Here is a 23,765-nt window from a genome sequence, read left to right as displayed (position 1 = left end):
ATTTTTCACCGATGGCGTTTTAAACATGTCATATCGAAATACTGTTTGCGGGAAATCAGCACCTTCATTTCCCCCCAGCAACTAATACTATAACAGTTAGCAAACCGCGTTAGACTTTTTTCTCTTACAACCCTAAGTTTACTATACAGCAGTTAGCGAATATTTACATGTAATTATAATTAATAGTAATACAATCATAAATGTAGTAAAATAAGCGAACTATTAGTTAGGTTTAATGAAATTCATTGAGCTTAACAAAGCAACGCTAGACGAACGTATGAGCAAATAACAATACTTGTAAGCACGATGAAAAAACTAAGCTAGAAAGTATTGAAATAGCAAGCTAAATCTAAAAATTTTTAGAAAGTTTGAACAGAGTCAAAAGAGTGAGTTAAGCTAATCAGTAAAACCAGCGAAGTAGAAATAGCATAAACAGCAGCTAGCAACAAACCAGCTTAATTTAAACTTAGAATGCAGTAGCAGTGTTTATTGTCACAACAAAAGCACTGTGTAGCTCGACACAGCTCACTAATTTGCTGCTCAAAGCAACCTCGAGAAGCTATAATATATCTTATTTTCTACAAAACCTTTATATAAGATATTTAGTTCTCAATATTAAAACATTCTAAAGTTTGAGAATTGAGTTTACATGACTGGTAAACAATGTTGCGCTAGAGAAACGTCGATTTCAATTGGTAAAAACGGCAGTTTATGTTCGTTAATACTTTTTTAACAATACTTAAAAGCTGCTTGCGTTTCTTTATATTACTGTTTATTCAACTTAACGTTTAAACATCTTTATGCTCTAAAATTTATGTGTTCAAACCGATACTTTACAATGAAACATTTCTTACAACTGTTTTTTTAATACATCCTGCTTAACTATGTTAGCTTATTACCAAGCACTAATGTGATACTTTGAATAAAAATCTAGAAGTTCTATGTATTACATTGATTTTATTTGTCTTGTGTTTATAAATTGTCAATTTTACATTTAAACAACAAGTTTAAAAGGTTGCTTTTCGAACAATTCCAATTTAAAACTCACTTAATTTTTTACTGCTTATTATGAAGCTGTTGTTAATCTTAATGAAACCTACTTTCAAACAGCAAAGTTTTTTGATAAAAGCATTATTCTAAAGTTGAAATCAAATTAGTGCTAAAAACTTGAAAATTTTCAAACTTGATAATAGATTTTGTGTTGAAGCTTTTTAAAACTACTGAACTTAAAGTTGCTACTCGAGCAATATAATAATTAAAAATCACTTTGCTGCTTTTACTGCTTAAAAGATAATCATAGTTAATGTCAACGGAAGTTCAATTTCTCAAAATAGAACATTTTGTTGTTTTAAACACAGTAAAACCGTTTGCTAGTGACAAAAAGTTTTTACGTATACAAAAAGCTTAAATGTCAAGTTCATTTTTTGTGTAATTACCGTAAACAAAAAAACAAGTTTTTAATACATTGCTTCTTCGTTAAACAACAACACTGAACTTTAATCGTTTTTTAACTACTTGCAAAATAGCAAAAAGCTACATTAATTTCAACTGCTTATTACTTTTGAACTTGTAAAGTTACACAACTTTATCAATTTTATGCATCTAAATACCCTTATCATTCTAAAGTTTATATTATTACCAAACATTCTGTTGAATGCTGCAACTCAATATTTCTTAAATTAATTTAAATTAACTCCTTCTTAATAAACCCGTTTAAAAGCTTTTAATCTCCCATAATTTTTCGTTCGGTGCAAAAAAAACATTTTTTTAATCGAACTTTGTACTTACTGTTATATGTGACAATTACTTGTTATTAACATCATTATTTCTTCGAAAAAAACACTTGAATAGCTTGTTATTCTCATTATTGCTGAAAAAACAAGTACATAACTTCAAAAAAAAAGAAAAAAGAACATTTCAATAGCATTTCTTGTACATTTTTTATTTCATTAAGTTGTACTTGTGTTAGGCGAGCTGCTATTCAGACAAATTATTTTATTGTATATTCTGGTTAACATGAAGAGATTAACGATGTTATTCGTAACGGTAGCGCTTGGCTACCTTACGACAAACGCACAAAAACCTGTGCAGAGGAAATACAAATTGCCGCTTTGCACGAGGAAAGTTGACCTCAAACAAGGCACCTATTCGATGAGAAGTCACTAGAAGAAACCCTCCAAACCAAATGGTCGCTTTGGGAGGTCGTGAGAGGCATACTCCATGTGACAGCCATTACATTTGATCGGGATTTCCATCATTTGCGAGGCTTTACTTGACGAGAAGAAAGAGGAGGAGGAACGAAGAAGGAGAAGCCGAGCCTCCAGTGGAAGAGAAGGGACGAGTATCGAACGGTATGAAACGTTGACTCATTAACTAGCTTCGGCTAGTAACTTGTAATTAGGGATTTGTAAATAAGATTTTATAAAACTTTTCTTAAAATTGTTTACCACACTTAAAACTTTTATTTAGCATTTTTTTTACTACAACTTAATGACTTAGAGTTTATGCTGACTACAAAAGCGCTTATTTAAGTTTGTTAACTAAATTTCGAATTTTTTTGATCTGCAAAACGTTACAACATTTAAATACACTCTTATATTTAAGTTTTTGGTTTGAATATGAAATGGTTACTGAGTGCTAAAATCAAATTTTTGATGTAATACATAAGTATCTTTATATCCTAGTACCTTCTAGCACATTAAGTTGATGTTTTAATGATTTTTTCTGAATATCTCTTAAAGATTTACTTTGGGGTATTAAAGATAATCCATAAAAAGAAATTTAAAAACACCCTATACCTACTTTGCATGCTTTTATATTTTTAAGTTGTTAGTACTCTAGGCGTTTAATGGGTTTTTACAAAGATTTTGAAGTCTTTTTCAGCTTAACCACCTTTAACATCTTAAATTTAATGTTTTTAAAAACGGAAACCAAGTTGGAACATCAAATTGGTTTCCGTAGGACCAGAAATGTAACGACTTCGCGTTTAAATAAAAAAGGGCGCTAGAGAGTTTTCTCAAATTAGGGACTTTTTTATCGCTTGTTTACTTCTCGAACTGCTTTAGCATGACGTTCAGTCAGTTGCAGCAGCCTTTCGTGATAGACCTTTTGTAATCGTGAGTATTGTTTTATCTTTTGCATGTTATTTCTGTTTCTCTAATATAAACTGTACATTTGAATTTGTTTAGTGTAAAATATTGTATTTGTTTACATAATTTTAAATAAACAAGTTGCTTTAAAGATTGCTAACATTTAATTAAACTCAGTTGTACACTTAGTTTCACATAAGATTTAATAACTTAAGTATAGTTGTTTAGACTTAAATAAGATCGCTAGCAGCTTCGTTATCACTTAACATAATTAACGTAATCATAAACTAACGTAACTTACTAAATTTGTCGTTGGCCATAGTTAGACACGTTCCTCTGGCTAGTTAATAAAATACAATAGATATATTAGCAACTCCCTCAGAATAGCACTATGAGTACAAGTAATCGCAGTAAGCCTAAGGTTAGTGATAATGACGGCATGTTCTCCAAAGAGAACATGCAAGCCGCTTTTGGCGAGACCACAGAAATCAAGGCTCGTAAGAGCAAGAGGTTAGAAAAAGCGGGCGTATCCAAACGTCCTATTGACCCGAATTACTCTTCATCGCATAAACAGGCTACTATAGGCCAAGTAGCCCCACAGCGTGAACGACAAGTCTGAGATTACAGGCATTTAATGCGGCCCATCAGGTCCTACATCTAGGAGTGGAAAAATCAATTGATGCGGTAGCCAAAGACTTCTGGTGGCCAACCCTGAGGGCAGATGTGACCCGTTGGGTCAAAACCTGTCTTCAGTGTCAGGCGGTTAAAGTAATACGCCATAACAGGCCAAAGATCGGGTTCTTTCCCGAAACTACAACTAGGCTCAGTTTTGTTCATATAGATCTCATAGGACCCATGAACGTAGTCTCAAATAATTGTCGTTATGTTCTTACAATAAAGGACCGTGGAACGGGATTCCTTGTGGCGACTCCTATTCCTGATAAGAGAGCCATCACAGTGAGGAACGCATTTATGCAGAGTTGGTGTAGCTACTTCGGGACACCTCAGGTGGTTGTGAGTGATAATGGAAAAGAATTTGCAAACCAGTTGTTGTCTGATGCCTTCATCCAACTGGGAGTGGACCACCGGTTTGTACCACCGTACAGCCCTCAAAGCAACGGCTTCATCGAACGCCAGCACAGAACAATCAACCAAGCTTTGCGAGCAGAAAAAACAAAGACCAATTGGGCACTAAGGTTGCCTATGATTACGGCCACTATCAACAACACCTCCATTGAAGGCTCACCATACACTCCCTCTCAATACGCTCTAGGAATGTGTGCGAACCTATCTGGCCAGATTTTTGTTGACAAAAAGGTTGAAGATGGGAAGTTTGAGTACAATCATTCGGATACAAGGTTATTCCTCAACATTATGTCTGGTATCACTCGTAAACACCAACGACACAAAGAGAGAAAGGAATACTACGAACCCTCCCTATTCCAATGTGAGAAAGTTTGGGTGAAGCGTGCCAACAAAAAGAAATTGTCTACAGTATACCATGGGCCATACAGGGTGCTTCATGCCTCTGAACACTCAATGTTCATACAGAAAAACGGCGGGGTAGTAAAAGTGTCAATTAGAAATGTTAAGGCATATTACCCAAGAGAGGAATTGGAAGAGAGTAAATGTGATGAAATTCCCGAAAACAGATATAATTTAAGGGAAAGGAAAAAAGTGATTAACTGGGATAAAGTAATTAACTGCCAGGAAGAAAGCAGTAGCGACGAAAATTAGGAAATTACAAAACTGGTTGACAACTGCTACAATGGGGAACCGTTGGTTCTGATTGGTAAACCCCAAGATTTCTTTTTTTTTTTTTTTGTACAAGCATAGAAAGATATTTGGTACTTTTTAGATGGATACTACTTAAGGGCTTATTCAAATAAGCAACATTTGATTTTCACTGATTATTTTGTACAACACCTAGAAGCTGCTTGCATTTTTTACATTATTGTTAAATGACTTAACTTTAAGAATTTTTTTAATTTTAAAATTTATGGGGTTTTTGATTTTATATTTATTTGTACAACCATTAAAAATTGGTATCTTATAGACATGTATTTTTTTTTTGTAATTATCTTAGCTAAAATAGGTACTGTGTGATGTTTTATATAAAAATCTAAAATGTTCTATATTGCATTGTTTTTTGGTTGTCTCCTGTTTAGCACTGGGAAAGCTTGCCAAGCAAATTGTAAAAATCATGGCTCAGTAACTTTCACTCATCTAGTTTGGTGGGGTAAGTCGAACTGCCACACCCCAGAGACCTCAGAATGAACCATTCTAAAAAGAACAAGCTGCCACTACGTACAGCAGAATGGTAGTGACGATGTCGATTCGTCTGGAAATGCATACATGGCAGCACATCTTCGAATCCCATGGGGGCAATGCCAACCCGTCTGCTGATGATGTCAAGCAAACCCTCAAATCCGTTGGCGTTGATGACGATGGTGAACAACGCCAGGTCGCCAGCGATTAATTCGCGGAGAAGGACGTCAGTGGAGCCAAACTTCCCGCCAGAGTTCCGGGAGAACCGCTACAAGAAGAGCGGCCGCAGCTGGAGCAACCAGAGAAGAGGAGGAGAAGACGAGTAAGATGAGGCCGAGCCTCAACCTCCAGTGTAAGAGTAAGGAACCATCATCATGAACGGTAAACACTGACTTTTAAACAAACTTTTGACTCATGATTGTAATTAGGAACTTGTAAATTTATATTTTAAAAAAGTCTTTTCTTTACAATTTCTTTAGAATTTCTTTTTTATTTTGTAAAAAAAGCATTTTTACCACACTTAAAAAGTGTCTTAAGCATTTACTACATTTAAATACTTATAGTTTTAATTTTACTTTAAAAATAGCTAGTAGAGTGTTTAAACCCAGATTTTGAATTAGCTCAAAAATGTTGTTATATGCAAGTACGTTTTAGCACATAAAGTTGATGATCATAAGTATCTCTTAAAATATTATTTCTGTTTATTACATGTAAATTACAAAAAGAAAGTTATAAACTTATGTTGCATGCTTATATATCTCTAAGTTGAGTGCTTTAGTGTATAATGGTTTTCACCTGGACTATATTTAAAGTTTTTTTCAGTTTAACAAACGTTTAACACCTTAAAACTAATATTTATCTAAAAAACCTAAGTTAAAATTCTAAAAATGTTTAATAAGAGGGGAAAATGTAACGCCTCTGGCTAAAAATTAAATTTAGCAAAAGAGTTTTCTCTAATTAGGGGTTTTTTATTAATTTGTTAACTTTGCCGCCTTTAGTTTTAAATGATTAGATTTGAAAAAGCTCAAGCTGAACTTCCTGGTGCTAAATTGTGAGTATTGTCATTAATCTATTATTTTCTAGTTCCGTCTCTTAAATTGAAATTTCTAAATTAGTTAAATTGAAGTTAATATTACTGTGGTTTGCATAAATTTGAATAAACTCTGCTGTTGATAAAATAAAATTGTAGTTAATTGTACTTTTGATTTTGCATAAATTTAAATAACTAAACTTTGGTGTTAATAGATCATTATATTGAAATTATCTGTAAATTGGTTATACAAAATTGAATAAATAAGTTTTGTTGTGGATAATTAGTTAAGAAGCAAGCTGCTTTTTGGTGCTCTTAATAATCTCTGAAATTTACAAACCAAATTTGATTAATCTAAATATCTAAATATCTAAAATATCTAAAATATCTAAATATCTAAAATATCTAAATTTAATTAAATAACTAGTGGGCCATACCTAACTATTATATAGTATATAGTGGGTATAGCATAATGAGTAATAGAGCCAAGCCCACCAAAAAGGATAGTATGTTCTCTAAAGAGGACATACATCATGCCTTAGACAAGGTCAACAACCCCGAAACTCGCTGTAGCCAGCGAAACATTGACAGAGGAATCAATAAAAGGGGTGTTGACCCACACTCTTCGCGCCGTAGCCAACCTGGTCCATCAGACCAACCACACCCTACGTGCGAAAGATAACGATTTGGCCCCAAAACAAAATGATGTATATTACACTATCATTTGCCTTGGCCATTTCCTAGATAAAAAATTGATAAAAGGAAAAAAACAATTAATAAGAATGTAAATTAGAACAAATTTAATTAAATTATTTTAGTTTTGTTAAATTTGTTGTAACTCACATTCTTATTAATTGTTTTTTTCCTTTTATCAATGTTTTATCTAGGAAATGGCCAAGGCAAATGATAGTGTAATATACATCATTTTATTTTGGGGCCAAATCGTAAAAGATATTAACATTATTTATAAAATAACTATTTAAGAGTTTAAATAACATGCAAACTAAGAGATATCAAAAAAAAAAAAAAAAATATATTTTTGGTTATAAAGCAATTTTAATAGAAAAAACAAAAAAAAAACCTTTATTTTTGGAGGGACCCCATGAAATAATTCAAACCCAAACCAAATTTTTTTTTCTTAAATTAAAGACAAAGGTGCGTTCTCTAAGATAAAAAAAAAATTTTTAGATAGCTTTTAAGATAAGGAAAATAATTGACATTAAAGTTTTATGTTTTTTGAAAAATTTAAAAATTTGTCTATAAAATTAACTTTATGCTCGTTAAATTTTCTCAATCTTTTCATCTTTAAATTCAAATTTCATTATTCAAAAATTTAGCAAAAATGCACAATATAAACTGTAAATATATTTATAGTTTCTGATTAAACAACGTTATTAGTAATTAATCTTTTTTTTTTTCCTTTTATTTCTTTTTTTCCAGGGTGTTCAAAGGCTCCAACACGCCTCTGTTCTAACTTGACAAACATACTCTAATAAATTTACTAGACTACCTAAATTAAAATATTTTAAGAAATAGTATATGACAAAAACGAAAAAATTGAATTTTTCTGTAAGTCTCTAAATTTATTTAATTTTATTAATTTGTTTGCTGTTTTTATTTGTTATTAAAATACTAGATATTAAAACAGGCTGACTCATGGCTTTCAATTAAACAATAGTGTTTTTCTTTTCTTTTAAAAAATATATCAAAGACCAACAAAATTAAACTTCTATGCTTTCTTTTATAAATTTACATTTAAATATAACTTCACAAACTAATTTCTATACATAAAGAGTTACCTGTTTACTAAAAACTAAGAGATAGCTCTGTTTGCATATAAAAGTTAAAATTAAAAATAAAATATGAAAATGATTTAAAATAAGGTTGGGTTAAGGTTTTAATTGGCGTGCTAGATTTACTAAAAAAGGTTACTCGAGTAACTTTCTAAAAAAATTGTCGTTGGCTGCTAAAACTTCAAAAACAATTTTTGATAAAAAAATGGTTCTGTATTAAAAATTAATTCAATATAAAAAAAACACTACTTAGTACTAAAAATAAATTAATAAAAACATCAGCGAAAGACAGCAGAGCAGAGGCCTGGACTTTCGTATGCCGTGAGACAAGCTCAAGTTTAACATAAGGGTTGATCATACCAGTTTGATCATCAGACCACAAGCTTTTGGTAGACTGAGAATGTTAATCAGGACAAAACCGGTCTCAGCCTTCCAAAAGCTTGTGGTCTGATGATCGAATTGGTATGATCAACCCTTATCAAAAAAAAATTAAGAATGAAATTTTAAACTTTTTTCTAAAGTCCAATGTTTTCAAATTTTCAAATTCAAATTAAAACGCTCGCCAAAAGTAATTCTCCGACACGCAAGCCGTACCGTACCAAATTTTAACTTACACTAAAATTAAAAGCTTTTATAAAAATAGTTTTCAAATAACAGTTTATAAATACTTTTAATTATTATCAAGTGGCTTATTTTATTTATTTCAAAGCAAATTCCAATATTTGAAACTTAGTTTCTTAAACTGTTCGAACAAAACTATTAGAGTTATTTTTCAAACAACTTACAATCACAGGAAATTTTTGGACACTCATGTGCTTCACTTAAGTGAGGGCAAAAAGCTCCTCCATTTTTGTTTTTGTATAGAACATGTCTTTTTCTCCTTCGCATTCCTCCTCCACATTCTTGTACTGGACATTCACTCCAAGTTCCCCATGGAGTTACTTTACAGTCAAGTGCATCTAAAAATTATAAAATTTAGTTCTTAATATAACTACTAAAGTTTATGTGTAGTTCAGAGCAGTGTTTATTAAGTTTCGAAAGATTTGTGTGCTTTTGAAACAAAAAATGAAGTTATTAACTTGTTTAACAATGCAACTTAACTGTCCAATGCTAATAGAAATACTTTAACTAAATTATTATATTTTACTAATATAAAATAGTCGAATGATTCTTTCAAAAAATCTACAAAATAATTTTGCACATTCAAGTTAAAAACGTTTTTAAGACTTCACTATCTTTTTCAATGAACTGATTAAAAAATAGAACTTTTAAATATAAAACGCATTTTTGCAAGCAAGTTAAAAATATAAAAAAATATATTCGTATAATAGTAAATTCGACGTAGTAATTCTAAACTGTCTATAACTAGTTTGTAAACGGGTATAAGGTTTTAAGTATATGATAATTTTTTATTTTTTATCTAATTTTATATGAAATAAAAACAAAAACGTTTTCGATACAAACCTTAAAATAAGAAATATCTCAGTAAATAACTATTTGATGTAATTTATTGTTTTTAAATGAAGATTATTATCGGTGAAATAAAGATAAAAAGCCTTTCCAAATCAAAATTTGGAATAAGCATAAAAACCTTTAAAAACATGATTTTTTCAAAGTTTACAGTTACTCAGTTTCACCGTAAAACATATTTTCAAACTGTGATTCTGTAATAAATATTTATTAAAATGACAAACTATACAAATTTTTATTTTGTTATTGGCATAAGTGTAGTTGAAATAAATAAAAAATTTTTGTATAAGTCTGAATTTTATATAATGGCTAATTAGGTTACCATATAAAAATAAAATTGAAATATATAAATGAAATTTAGATAATTCTATGAAAATCATATTAAAAAAAAATTAAACTATTTTCCCAGGGCCGTTGGCAGTAACGTTTCATTTATGTTTATACTTGCTTGTAACAAATTAACCATTTGCTTTCTAAGCTTTTCTTAGTTTTTTGTTGAATTAGTAAAAATAACTAATAATGCTTCTTCAAAGATTTTGCTCGAGGTTAGATTGTAGTTTAAGTGCATGCAGCTCGATTGTTTATCTTGTTGGTGGTCATATTCTTCCAGTTATGTTTGTGAGAGCACCATCTTTGAGAAAAAGACGTAGTTGTCTGTCCCACTTTGTGTTCATCACATTTATTACACTTTACCGCATAAACTCTAACAAATTTGCTTTTTTTTTTTTTTTTCTGTTTAACAGTTTTGCCTACTCCCCTCGATTGTATAGTAAACATTTTCCACAAGAATGTGACCAACCAACTACAACACTACAGGGAAGTAGCTAGCCTGAAAAAGTTACGAATCTGCAAAAAAATATAACATCTGAAATGATGCGTGATGACGTCATACCGAATATAGAGAGCAATTTAAACTACCTTTAATCGTTTGAACTTTATATTAAAGTATGCAGTTTTGTTAAAACTTAAAAAGTTAACAAGTTTCTATGTATGAGAAGTAACTGAGAAAATGATAAAAATTACACATAAATATATTTTTACACATTCAATAATTTTGTTTAGTTTCCAACATTAAAAAAATTTGAAACTTTTATCAAAACCTTGTTTTCTTAGATATGCAATTATTTTACTTTTATCAAAAATAATATACAATATAATTAAAAAGTATTAAATGTTGTTTCTAGCTGTAAAAAAAACAATCATTTTTTACAAAAACTAATTTTTTACAAGTTCTTTAACGATTAAAAAAAAAAAACAACAGAAAACCATAAATACAAAAATATGTTGTCAATATTTTCAAAAAAAAACCTTTTATTTAAATTTTTTTAATATAAAGTAAAATGTATATTTACAAAATAAAGGTAAATATTTTCATAAGAAATGTTGTGAAAATTATAAAATATTAAGACAAAGTTGTTTAAAAACATATTTTGAAAAACTTATTATCATTTAATAAAAAAAAAAAGTTATTTTGGCCTCCTATAGCCCCTTTACTAGTCACAGTCCCTTTTGGCCACTTTGCAGCTTATGGCTTCCTAAACTTTTGAAATAGTACCCAATAGAGCCATTTGACCAACTTTTTGGTATGGTAAGCCTTGATTTAAACAAGTATAAAATCTTTAGAAAAAATTTCAAGAACAAATTTCAAATTATTGAGTTTTACATAATGTCTTTTATGTTGAAAGCTTTTTGTCTTGTTGTTTATTTTTTTCTGTTATAATCATTTATTTTTTCCTGATAAGACTTTAATAATAAAATCCTCACTATTTAGAGTGTTTTTCTTTTTTTTTTGTATATGTGTCAACCACTGAGTTTTGATTATGCAACATTCAACTATGAGAGTTTTTTTGACATTAATCAAAAATTCATATTTTTGTTTAATTCTACTTTAATTTCATCTTCTTTTAAAATCAAATTATTGTTAACCTATTTCTGTTAACTCATCGTTTCTTTAAGTTTATAATTTTACAAAGTTTATACTACCTATTTCTTTGTTTATTTTTATGTGACACAAAACATGATTAAAATTTTTCAATAATATAACATCTATTTCTGAGTCATACTGCTATAATAGAACAAACAACCTCTCTCATTTTGTAGTTTTTTTTCATTCACATCAAAAAAATCTACAGTTTTAAAACATATTTATTTTCACTGCATTTCTCTTTGAATCAAAAAATCTGCGTATGAGCTAAATGTTTATAATATAGACGCGTTTAATTCGTTGAATTTTTTAAACACTAAAGTTGCTAGATAATATTTTGTATGTCAAAACTGTCTATGAGGAGAGCAAAACTAGGTATTAATAAGTACAAGAAATCAGGGAATTTTTATGCTTTAGTAAAAAACATACGTTTCTGCATATTTGCAGAAACGTACCAAGCTACGTGCCTGAATACTACCTTCATGGTCTTTGATGTTATAGTTGGGTGATACTTTTGCACTTGTTTGTGAACATTTATATGCTACTAAACATCTTTGAATAATTGTCTTTCTTTGTTAGTTTAAAAACTTGGAAAAATTAGTCCTTAAAACACCTACATTCTCGTTAACCTTTCTTGCCTTCTTCATTGTTAGTCCAAACTGGTCTTTCAATTCTGCAGTATTTTAAACAATATGTTTAACTAAACTTTGCAGAAAATACTTCACTTTTTATTTAAAGTCTTAAGTGCTTCTAGATAATCACAGTCACGTTCACATAATCTCCTTAGTCTAATTGACTCTCCGAATACAATTTATTTGTAATTAGAGAGTGGATGATGTGACTTTTCATTTACAACTACACGGTTTTTTGCCGTTTGTTTTATGCGATTTTTTGTATAAAAGCCGTCTTTTTCTGTTTTGTCAACGACGTGGTTGACATCTAAATGTAACAAATTCGCCCTTTGTTATTAAATTGTTTAGTTTTCGGCTATTTTTAAGTGTTAGCGGTTAATGTTTTTATTAAGTTGTTGTTGATGTAAGCTGTTTTTTTTACACTAATTTTGATAGTGCCAACCTGTATCTGAAAATTTCTTTATTGCTGTTGTTAATTTATTACAAAGAGTTGAACTATTTGCAAATTTAAAATAAGTTGTTTTTAATTTATATAGTTTTTAAACTTAGATTTAAATTAAAGTTTTAAAATAAAGTATTTAAAACTAATTAGCTATTTTATATTTCCTTTTTAATACATAATTTCTTGAACATGGAGCAGGAAAAAGTAGGTCGTGCCCCCAGCTTCAAACGCCCTAAGCGTTTGGCTGTTAAAAAAATTATAATAGAACTAAAAGGAGCTGTAGCTCTATATAAAAAAGTAATCCCTTAACGCAGGCTATAAGGGTTACTCAAAAACTCTAGTTGATCACTTTCTTTTTGTTTCGAAATTTCTCTAAAGAATTTTTAGATTGTGTTCTTCAAACGCAAATTTCATTTGACTTATTACATTATTTGTAACTTTCATTGACTACCTTCAAACCATTCATACTACGTTTACAAACTAGTTATAGACAGTTTTGAATTACTACGTCATAAGATTTTTTTTTATCTTACTTGCAAAAATGTGTCTTAGTTTTAAAAGTTTTTTTTAAACTAGTTTGATTAGTTGAAAAAGAGACTAAAACTTTTAAAATGTTTTGAAATTGAATGTGCAATAAAATTTTGTAGGTTTTTCAAGGAATCATTCGATTATTTTATCTGTTTGGTGCCGTGAAAAACTCACAAACGAATGTTGACTGTGTCCGGACAGATTTGAGTATTATATTTCATATACAAATACTTTCTATATTTTACTTCTAAATGAAAAAGCAATAACTGTGGAATAGTTTTTTTAAAGTTTGATATTTTTATTTGATATTGTGTACAGAATAAAAAGTCCTTAGCAAATCAGCATGAACATTTTTGCACATTTATATAACTATTTTTAAAATATCAGTTTATGTAATTGCTTTAAAAACCAAATTTTACAACTAAAAATTTGATTTTTGTGAAATTTAGAATTTGCAAGAATATTAAAGCTTTCTTAAGCCAAACTTTCGAGTTAAATGGTTTTGTCATACTCTTAAAAAAACGTAAAAAAGTTGTTTTAATTTTTTCAGCACCTTTACATTTGTAACAGCAGCTTCCTTGTTCTTTGTAAGGATTAGTACACGTGACATGAGGACACTTGACATCTGCACAAAAGTTTTCGCCATCCAAGCAGTAGCAATGTCTACAAGGTCCTTTGAATAGTTTTTCAGTTTAGCATTTAAAAAATCATTTATATTTAAAAAGTAATCTTCTTAAACTGATAACAAATTTTAAAACACTATCGAAGTCATATAAGCTTTATATTAAAATTTAAAAAAAGTCAAAATGATTTTAATTTTAAAATAGCATTCAACTGTATTCTTTAGAAAAACTTTGAACATTAAAAAAAAGCTTATCGTAAAGAATAAAAATTTAAATCCAAAAGTTATACAAAACCTTCATTCCAAACTGTAATATCATCTCCTCTAACGTCAAGACATGAGATATCTGGAGTAACTGGGCAACAAAATCCAGGAACTGTAAAAAGACTTTATGCTTATAACATTAATTTTATTTTATGACTAAATAAACAACTTCTAACTTTTATAAGAAAAAGCTATAAAACTAAGTTTTTGATTAGATCAATATATATATATATTATATATAACGCGTATTAAACGCAGAAACAGCTGTCCCAAGCAAAAGTTTATTTTGTGTATTTTAGTTCTATATATATGTTATTTTAAAATTGAACTGGCTGAAGATTAGAGACAATCTTCTTTGTCTTTATGAAACATATGTTCCAGAATTTTTAAAATCGCTATTTCAATAAATTATTTAAAAGCCCTTCAAGTGGGCTCAGTAGAAGGTGTTTAAGTTTGAACATTAACCTTATTTTATATATATATATACATATACATACTGGTATTATGGTTATTTTTTTAACTCTTAATAAGTTATAAAAACCCTTAATAGCGTTTGGTCCCTTGTACTTGCAATCTTCAACAGAACATAAAATAACGCCTTTTCTGCACTCGCAAGTTGTACAATCGTTTAAGTTCCATTCTGCTCCGTTTTTAAAATATCTTCCATCTGAAGCCTTGCACAGCCTTTCTAAAAACATAAAACTGAAACTACTGATTATTTTTAGTTTATTTAAAATATCTTATAAGCTTATTTTACTAAATTTAAACTTTATGTTTTAAAACATGCCTGGGCACATCGGACAACATTCTCCTTCTACTTGTACGGTTTTTTCACAATCATTTTCTGGACAACTTGGTTTTCTACAAAACACTTGATTATTTTTTAAGCATGAGCATTCTTCGCAACCGTTTTTTTTCCAAACTAAGTCTTTTTTTTCTTTAGTCATCAATCCTGACTTGCAACTTTTACCTTAAACATAAGAAAAAAAGATAACAGTTTAATAATAACTTTTTAATTGTTTAAGTCTATTAAAGGTTATTTTTAAAACTCTAAAACTTACACTTTCCACCTCAGTCTGTTTATAAATTTTGATGCGGCCAGACTGATGCGTCCAGACTGAGGTGGAAAGTGTTCTTTATAAATAGCGAAACCACTACCACTAAGCCGCATCAAAATTTATAAACAGACTGAGGTGGAAAGTGTTCTTTATAAATAGCGAAACCACTAGCACTAATGAACAAAAAGAAGAAAACATATTTAAAAACTCTAAAACTTACTTAAAACTTAACTCTTCTTTTATTACAAAAAATATTCACAATACTTTAAACTTCTTTAAATTTTAAGACTAAAACAGTTAATGTTCTTATTTATTTTATTTATTGCTTTATATTTTTTTGTTATTTAAATAGTTTTTCAAACACAATACATAACTATTTTGTATATTTTGTTTTATTTAAACATTTTTCTATAACCAATTACTTATCTAAAAATTTATATTAGTTTGTATAATTAGTTAAACAGATATATACATCATTAAACAAACAGTTTTTTAGTTTAAGTAATTAACAAAAAATTAAAAAAGTAAGTTTATTAATGCTATTATGAAATAAAAACTACAGCAGTTAAGTTGAGGCTTAATTTATTTTTAAACATTTCTCTATAATAAAGATAGTTTTAATAATGTTTCTTCAAATTAAAATTTAAAATAATTAAAGTTTTAAGCTTTTTGTATATATTTTTACATCCTTAATTACTTCAAAAAAGTAAGTTGTACATAATAATAGACCGAGTAGCTATTAACTAATTGAATAAAATAAAAGTTTGCTATAAACTATGTAAAAACTTCATAGTGTCAGAACTTTATTTTTTGTATTTAAGTTTTTAGTTTTGTTTGGAAAACAAAAACCGCTAAAAAAATTACAAAAAAAATCTATCAAACTTAATTATAGCTGCACTATAATAAAATTAATATGGATAATTTAGCTCATTGTATTATCAAAATAAGGCAAACCAAGGAACATAATAATTTTTTTTCAATTTTTTTTTTAATAATTAAGTTTTGATAGTTTTGAATTTTTTTGCAAATCTGCAGAAACGTATGTTTTTTATCAAAAAAAGTCGCGCTTTTGTTTCAATTAGCATTAAAACTCTCGATTTTTTGTACTTATTAATACCTAATTTTGCTCTCCCCATAGACAATTTTGACATACGAAATATTATCTAGCAACTTTAGTGTTTAAAAAATTTAACGAACTAAACGCGTCTAAATTATAAAAATTTAGCTCATAAGCAGATTTTTTATATCAAAGAAGAATGCAATGAAAATAAATATATTTTAAATCTGTAGATTTTTTTTATGTAAAAATGAGAGAGGTTGTCCTATTATAGAAGTATGACTTAGAAATAGATCTTGTTGTATTGAAAACTTTTAATCATGTTTTGAGTCACATAAAAATAAACAAAGAAATAGGTAGTATAAACTTTGTAATAACTTAGTAAAACTATAAACTTACATAAATGATAAGTTAACAGATATATGTTCACAATAATTTGATTTTAAAAGAAGATGAAATTAAAGTAGAATTAAACAAAAATATGAATTTTTGATTAATGTCAAAAAAACTCTCATAGTTGAATGTTGCATAATCAAAACTCAGTGGTTGACACATATACAAAAAAAAAGAAAAACACTCTAAATAGTGAGGATTTTATTATTAAAGTCTTATCAGGAAAAAATAAATGATTATAACAGAAAAAAATAAACAACAAGACAAAAAGCTTGCAACATAAAAGACATTATGTAAAACTCAATAATTTGAAATTTGTTCTTGAAATTTTTTCTAAAGATTTTATACTTGTTTAAATCAGGGCTTACCATACCAAAAAGTGGGCCATATGGCTCTATTGGGTACTATTTCAAAAGTTTAGGAAGCCATAAGCTGCAAAGTGGCCAAAAGGGACTGTGACTAGTAAAGGGGCTATAGGAGGCCAAAATAACTATTTTTTTTTATTAAATGATAATAAATTTTTAAAAATAGTTTTTTAACAACTTTGTCTGAATATTTTATAATTTTCACAAAAAACTTAAGCTTTACTTTGTAAATATACATTTTACTTTATATTAAAAAAATTTAAATAAAAGGTTTTTTTTTAAATATTGACAACATATTTTTGTGTTTATGGTTTTCTGTTGTTTTTTTTTTAATCGTTAAAGAACTTGTAATAAATTAGTTTTTGTAAAAAATGATTGTTTTTTTTACAGCTAGAAACAACATTTAATACTTTTTAATTATATTGTGTATTATTTTTGATAAAAGCAAAATAATTGCATATCTAAGAAAACAAGGTTTTGATAAAAGTTTTAAGTTTTTTTTATGTTGGAAATTAAACAAAATTATTGAATGTGTTAAAACATATTTATGTGTAACTTTTATCATTTTCTCAGTTATTTCTCATACATAGAAAATTGTTAACTTTTTAAGTTTTAACAAAACTGCATACTTTAATATGAAGTACAAACTATTAAAGGTAGTTTAAATGGGAACGGGTCTAAATTGCGCGAAGACAAAATTGCACGAGGTTACTAAATTGCACGAGAACAAAATTGCACGAGAACAAAATTGCACGAGTGTACAAAATTGCACGAAGATACTTTTGCACGAAGACTAGTTTGCACGCGGGCACAAAATTGCACGAGGGGACAAAATTGCACGAAGACTATTTTGCACGGAAGCTCAATTTTGCACGAGTTACAATTTTGCACGGAAGGTCAATTTTGCACGACAGACAGTTTTGCACGGAGGGTCAATTTTGCACAAAAAAAAAACTAACTTAAACTAAATAAAGAAATTATATATTAAAACCTTTATATTTTATAAACAAAATAATAATCATGTATTAGTGTAATTAATTTAATTTAATTGAGTTCAATTGATTTTTTTTTTTAATTGAAACTAAATTTTTTGTGTTTATAAACCAATATAAATTTAAAAAGTTTTTAATAAAAATCAAACTAGTATTTTATTTAAATAAAAATATTCCTTGTTAAAGAATAAACATGTATTGATGTAAACTTAAATTAAATTAAAGTTGTACTAAACTTCAATATGAAATAAAACAAGATTAAAAATAAAAATAAATAAATAATATTTACATGGGTAGGTGTTAAAATTGCACGAGCGTACAAAAATGCACGAGGGGACAAAATTGCACGAATTTACTTTGCACAGAAAAAACAAGCATGCAAAATAGTGAGAAGATTAAATAAATTTAGAAAGGAGAAAATCCGTCTGATGAAATTTTTATTGTGCATTGTACAGAAAGTTCTGTTATGGCTGTGTACTTCGATAAGTTATAACTAAAATTGTTTTTTTTTTTTGAATTGTATAAAAGTTTTAAAAATAATTTATAATCATTGTTTTCTATTTTTCTAAACTTTATCTTAGTTGCATCACTATTTGCAGGCGTTTTACTCTAATTAGCCCTAAGTTTCTCCTGCTCTGTTTTTTCTCTTTATCTAACCCAGACTTGCTAAAAAGCACTGTAAGAAGCAATTTTCTTCTTACATTTTTAGAAAAAAAGGGATACAAGCTTTTAACTTATATGAAACAAACAAAATATTACAACAGCTACAATTATTTTACTTCTGCTTTTAACAAAAAAAATGTTAATATAAACAAATCTCTATTTGGTTATTTTATTTTAACAACGGTTAAAATCTAATTTTATTATCAAGGTTTTATTTTTATTAATAACTATTCAAAAATATAGGTTAAATCGTTTGCTAACAAAAGATCCTAGTTAAGTAACTTCACTGGAATATAAATTAAAACAAATTGTACAGTAATCTTCCTTTATTGTACCAACATATGTTTGTTGTTTTGTTGTGTAATTTAGCTTACTTTACTTATTTTAGACTTAATAATCACAAATATCATATAGTTTTATAACAGTCGGATTTAATATTAATTATTTTACCTATTATTAACTATTATCTGTAGAAGATATTTTATTTTAATGAAAACATGTATACACCTACTTTATTCTATGCTTCTGTTCTTCCATTACAGTAATTATTTTTTTACAGAACCCAGTTGAAGTGTGTTGATTCGTTAACACACAGAAACATATGTTGGTACAATAAAGGAGGAATACTGTACAATTTGTTTTTATTTTTATTTATATTTTTTTTTTTGATTGATTTTTGGTTATTATTTAATTTGTTTATTTTAACAGTTTTAATTATTTTTATTTATTTTAAATTTATTTAATTATTTATTTCATTTATTTTGACTTTTTTTATTAGTTTTATTAAATTTTGTTTTGGACTTCTGTTTAATGTATTTATTATTTAATTTATTTATTTTTAATTTTTATTAATCTTATTTATTTATTATTTAGTTATTTGATTTTTTAAATTCTGACTTTTTATGTTTTATTTTAATTTATTTAACATTTAATTTTTATTTCTTACTTAAAATTTTTTTTTTTACGTTAAAATAAAATATATACATTTTTTAAAATTTATTTTTTAGTGTTTTTTTATTATTAATTGATTTGTTATTTTTTACTTGTTATTTTTTTTTACTTTAAATTGATTTGTTATTTTTAATTATTATTTTTAAATTTTTTTTCTATATAGTTATTAAATTATATAGTTCAATTTTTTTAGTTTTTTAAATAATATATAACATTTTTTCGTATACTATTATTTATTTTATAAATCTTTTAATTCTGATTTTCTTATGTATAAATATTATATAAATTTTTTCGTGCAAAAGAGTCTTCTCGTGCAATTTTATCCCCTCGTGCAAAAATGTCTACGCGCAAATTTGACCCGTCCCTGGTAAGGAAACAAAACCCGTGCAAAATTGACCCTCCGTGCTAAATAGTCACTCGTGCAAAAATGACCCTTCGTGCAAAAGTGTCTGCGTGCAAAATTGTCTGATCGTGCAAAAATGTACCCTCGTGCAAAAGTGTCTTCGTGCAAAAGTGAACCTTTGTGCAATTTTGTCTACGTGCAATTTTATCTCTGTGCAATTTTCTGCTATCGTGCAAATTAGTCTTCGTGCAAAAGTATCTTCGTGCAATTTTGTGTTTTCGTGCAATTTTGTCCCCTCGTGCAATTTTGTACGCTCGCGCAATTTAGACAGCTACCCAGTTTAAATTGCTCTCTATATTCGGTATGACGTCATCATGCATCATTTCAGATATTATAATTTTTTTCAGATTCGTAACTTTTTCAGGCTAGCTACGTCCCTGCTTTACTCTAACCACAAACTTAAAACATCATACAAAAAAATTATGTTTTAGGATACAGCGAAAAATGTACTCTAAGTGTAAGAAATCATTTAATAGAACAAATAAATGATGCGGCCCGTGAGCAACTTATTATAGGAAAATTGGCCCGCGACTTATAAAAGGCTGCCGATCCCTGATTTCAACCTTATTCAAATATGTCTGATTAAAAGTAGTTAAGTAACTGCAGACATTAACCTAAACATGTGGGTTGGCTATCAATAGTTTGGCATTTTTCGCTGAAAAGAAACTAATAAAAGTTTTTATGTTATATGAAGGTTTTTGTAAATATTTATGAACGATTTGCAACTAAGTATATATGTGTTTAAATTACTGATTCTTGTTTTTATTTTATTTTACAAACTTTTTCAAAACTACAAAAAAATAATTTTCAGTTAATAAACTATTTTGAAAATATTTATTTAGTAGATAGTTTTGAAAAAAAGTTTAAGATATCATGACGGATGAACATAGTATTTAAACAAATACAATTTTCAGAATGTAGCAAGTAAAACTTATGTAAAAATAAGGTAATTAGTAAACTGTTAATAGTTGTTCTTTTCTATTTAATGTTATTTGAGTGTTTAGTTTAGGCCTTTCTTCCTCAATTAGTATTGATTCTAGGCTGATTTGAAACGGTGTAAACAGAGCAAACTCTACACTCTGAAATTAATATTGAATTTGAAAGAAGGGCTTAAGTTAAACACACAAATAACATTAAATAGAAAAGCACAACTATTAATAATTTACTAATACCTTATCTTTATTTAAGTTTTACTTGCTAATTCTAAAACCTGTATTTGTTTAGATCCTATGTTCATACGTCATGATATTTAAAACTTTTTTTTAACTTTCTACTAAATAGATACTTTCAAACTTATCCTTTAAAGAAGGAACTTTGTGTAGTTTTTAATAAGTTTGTAAAATAAAAAGATAATCAGTAATTAAAATACATATATATTTAAGTGCAAATGATTTATAAATAATTACAAATCCTTCCTATGAAAACAGAAACTTTAAGTCTTATAATTAACGAGCTTTTGTCATTAATGAAAAATTAAATCTATTGTAGATCAAAAAATGCTTCAAACTATTGCGTTTTGATTTAGTTTGTATGACCTTTTTATCAATAACTTAAACTCAATAGAGTGTTTGTTAATTCAGTCAGGCTCATAAGTTTTTTTTTTTAACTCTCATTAACAACATTTTTATTTATTACGACTTAATAGCTAATAACAACTTAACATTGTTTTTTATTTCGATATTAACTTTTTTTTATTTAAATTTTTTTGATAAAGTTCCAATAAAAAAAAGTAAACAGCTTTTAACAGAACTCAAGCTTGAAAAGTTACAATAGAATTCAAAAATATGTTTATAAACAAAAAAGAATTTAAGTTATTCTAAGTTAAAGTATTATAATTGAGTTTAGAATTTATAATTTCACCTATGAAACAACTTAATCAATTATTTTTCAATAATTTTAAAAAACTTAATATTTTTTTGAAATTTATTCGTTAACCTTGAACTAAGTACTTATGTTTTTTTTAATTTAATTTATAAATAAAAATTATCTAAATACTAGTGTAAATATTTTCAAATTAAGAAAATCTAGGTTTTACAAAGAGAATTTAAACTTTATATCATGTGTACTTGACCACAAAATTATATTAACAGTTTTAATTTCTTTAAAATTACGTCACGCACATATTTATTTTAAACATTACATCATTTTTAGTTTTTTGTGGTTTTTTCTATCCACTTTTCTCAAGCGTAAATGTTTTAGTAGTTTTTTTTAAACAGGCCTTTTAATAAAAAAGTTAATATAAATGATCGGTAAAGTAATTGTTAATATAATCTTATAAAGAGTATCAAAGTATAAGTTTTATAATAAAGTTATGTAGATTTAATAGAAAAAATAAAGTTAATCATATATTTTGTTTCTTGTACTGCTTTCAAGTAGTTTATACTGATTTGTTTCCATGTTGTGCTGTAGAGATTTTTTTTAAACACTATTAAAAGCATAGCAAATATCTATACATACACAATATTTTTCTAATAAAAAACTCTAGTAAAATTAAGGTTTGTATTTACAAAAATAGAGGTTCTAAATAAAAAAAGTGATTTGCTTGAAACACAACTGAATTATTTATTGGTAGCTAAAAATCTACAGTATGAACTTCTAAAAGTATTGTATATAAATAGGAGGTTAAAATTTTTGTAACAAGTTGTTTCTAAAAAGTATATTAAAATGTTTATAAAAGTTAAACTTAATTAAGGATGACTATTTAAACAAAAAAACACATGCAGTTTTAAGGCCAAATTTTCACTTTCATACATCGTAAAAAAATCTCGGACTTTGTTAGCAAAATATTTACCACCACCACCAGGTCGAGAAATGCTTTGATTTATAATTGAAATTACATCACAGAAGCTTATCAAATTTAACTTATATAAGAGTTGATAACTACTTTTTAGGTACTGTTAACCACGATCGAGCATTTTTAAATTTATGCAGCTTCTACTACTTTTGCCACATGACAAGGCGTAATTAACAATCAAGTCATTAATATTTCGTGCTATATTGATGATTTACTACAAATAACATACAATATAAGTTTCTTAAGTTTCAACTGATTGGTAAGCCGTAATAAAAACGATACTTGGGTCTCAATCTTCCGATAGCATTTGTGCGATTGTCTAAATAATGTTGTCAAAACTTGAATAAAGACAACAAAACGATAACTTTAACAAGTAAGTTGATAAGGGTACTTTACTGTCTAACTTTTTACGTAGTACCCTGTACATACTTTTTTGACATTATATTATCAAATTGATATTATAGTATTCAAATAAGTTTCATAATTTTTTAGACTTACTTTTATCATTTGCTATTTTTGTTTGTAACTGAGGGTTGTATTTAAGGTCATGTTTAGTGAAGTTTCCATACTCGCTACTTCTTTTGTGATGATTTCGACCTAATAATTGTTTTCTTCTTGTTGAATTTATAGTTTCGTTATTTGTCGTACGCTTTTTTACCGTATACGAAGTATGAACTTGAAAGAGAAATATTAAAACGAGTTTGATGTTAAACTTCATTTAAGCATTTGGTAATAATTCAAAACGTATTTAAAGCTGTAACACAAACAACTTATTTATATACAATAAATTCTTTGTTAAACCAGTTTATACCTGATTATTTCTTTTAAATTTTTGTGTTAATTGATCATGATGCACTGTTTATATATTATAGTTTTATGAATACTCTTAATTTACTGAACACATACCATAATACATTAAAGTACTCTTATAAAGGGGCAAACAATCAATTTCTATTTTTTACCATACGTTTTTTGATTGAGAATTGAACATTCTAAAAACAATGTAATGTTTGTTTTCAAAGATTTA

At 27.5% G+C, this 23,765-nt stretch overlaps 1 protein-coding gene across 1 annotated transcript in view; it reads right to left on the bottom strand.

The window, feature by feature from the left end:
- The window catches only part of LOC145828988 (kielin/chordin-like protein), a 39,943-nt gene extending 16,429 nt beyond the window's left edge, over positions 1 to 23,514 (bottom strand). Inside the window, exons 1-6 of the mRNA XM_082936732.1 lie at positions 23,237 to 23,514; positions 14,846 to 15,032; positions 14,604 to 14,746; positions 14,094 to 14,174; positions 13,730 to 13,849; positions 8,966 to 9,139 (exon numbers count right to left, since the gene is read on the bottom strand). Coding sequence (XP_082792858.1) covers positions 8,966 to 9,139; positions 13,730 to 13,849; positions 14,094 to 14,174; positions 14,604 to 14,746; positions 14,846 to 15,032; positions 23,237 to 23,456 — 925 coding nt within the window. The 5' untranslated portion in view covers positions 23,457 to 23,514. The remainder of the gene's footprint in view (positions 1 to 8,965; positions 9,140 to 13,729; positions 13,850 to 14,093; positions 14,175 to 14,603; positions 14,747 to 14,845; positions 15,033 to 23,236) is intronic.
- Positions 23,515 to 23,765: the final 251 nt, after the last annotated feature.

This window comes from Thalia democratica, chromosome 2 (genome assembly GCF_965202585.1).
Source record: "Thalia democratica chromosome 2, ktThaDemo2.hap1.1, whole genome shotgun sequence".
NCBI lineage: Eukaryota > Metazoa > Chordata > Thaliacea > Salpida > Salpidae > Thalia > Thalia democratica.
The sequence above is the reverse complement of the archived record's forward strand: the minus strand, read 5'-3'. Positions and strand labels throughout refer to the sequence as shown.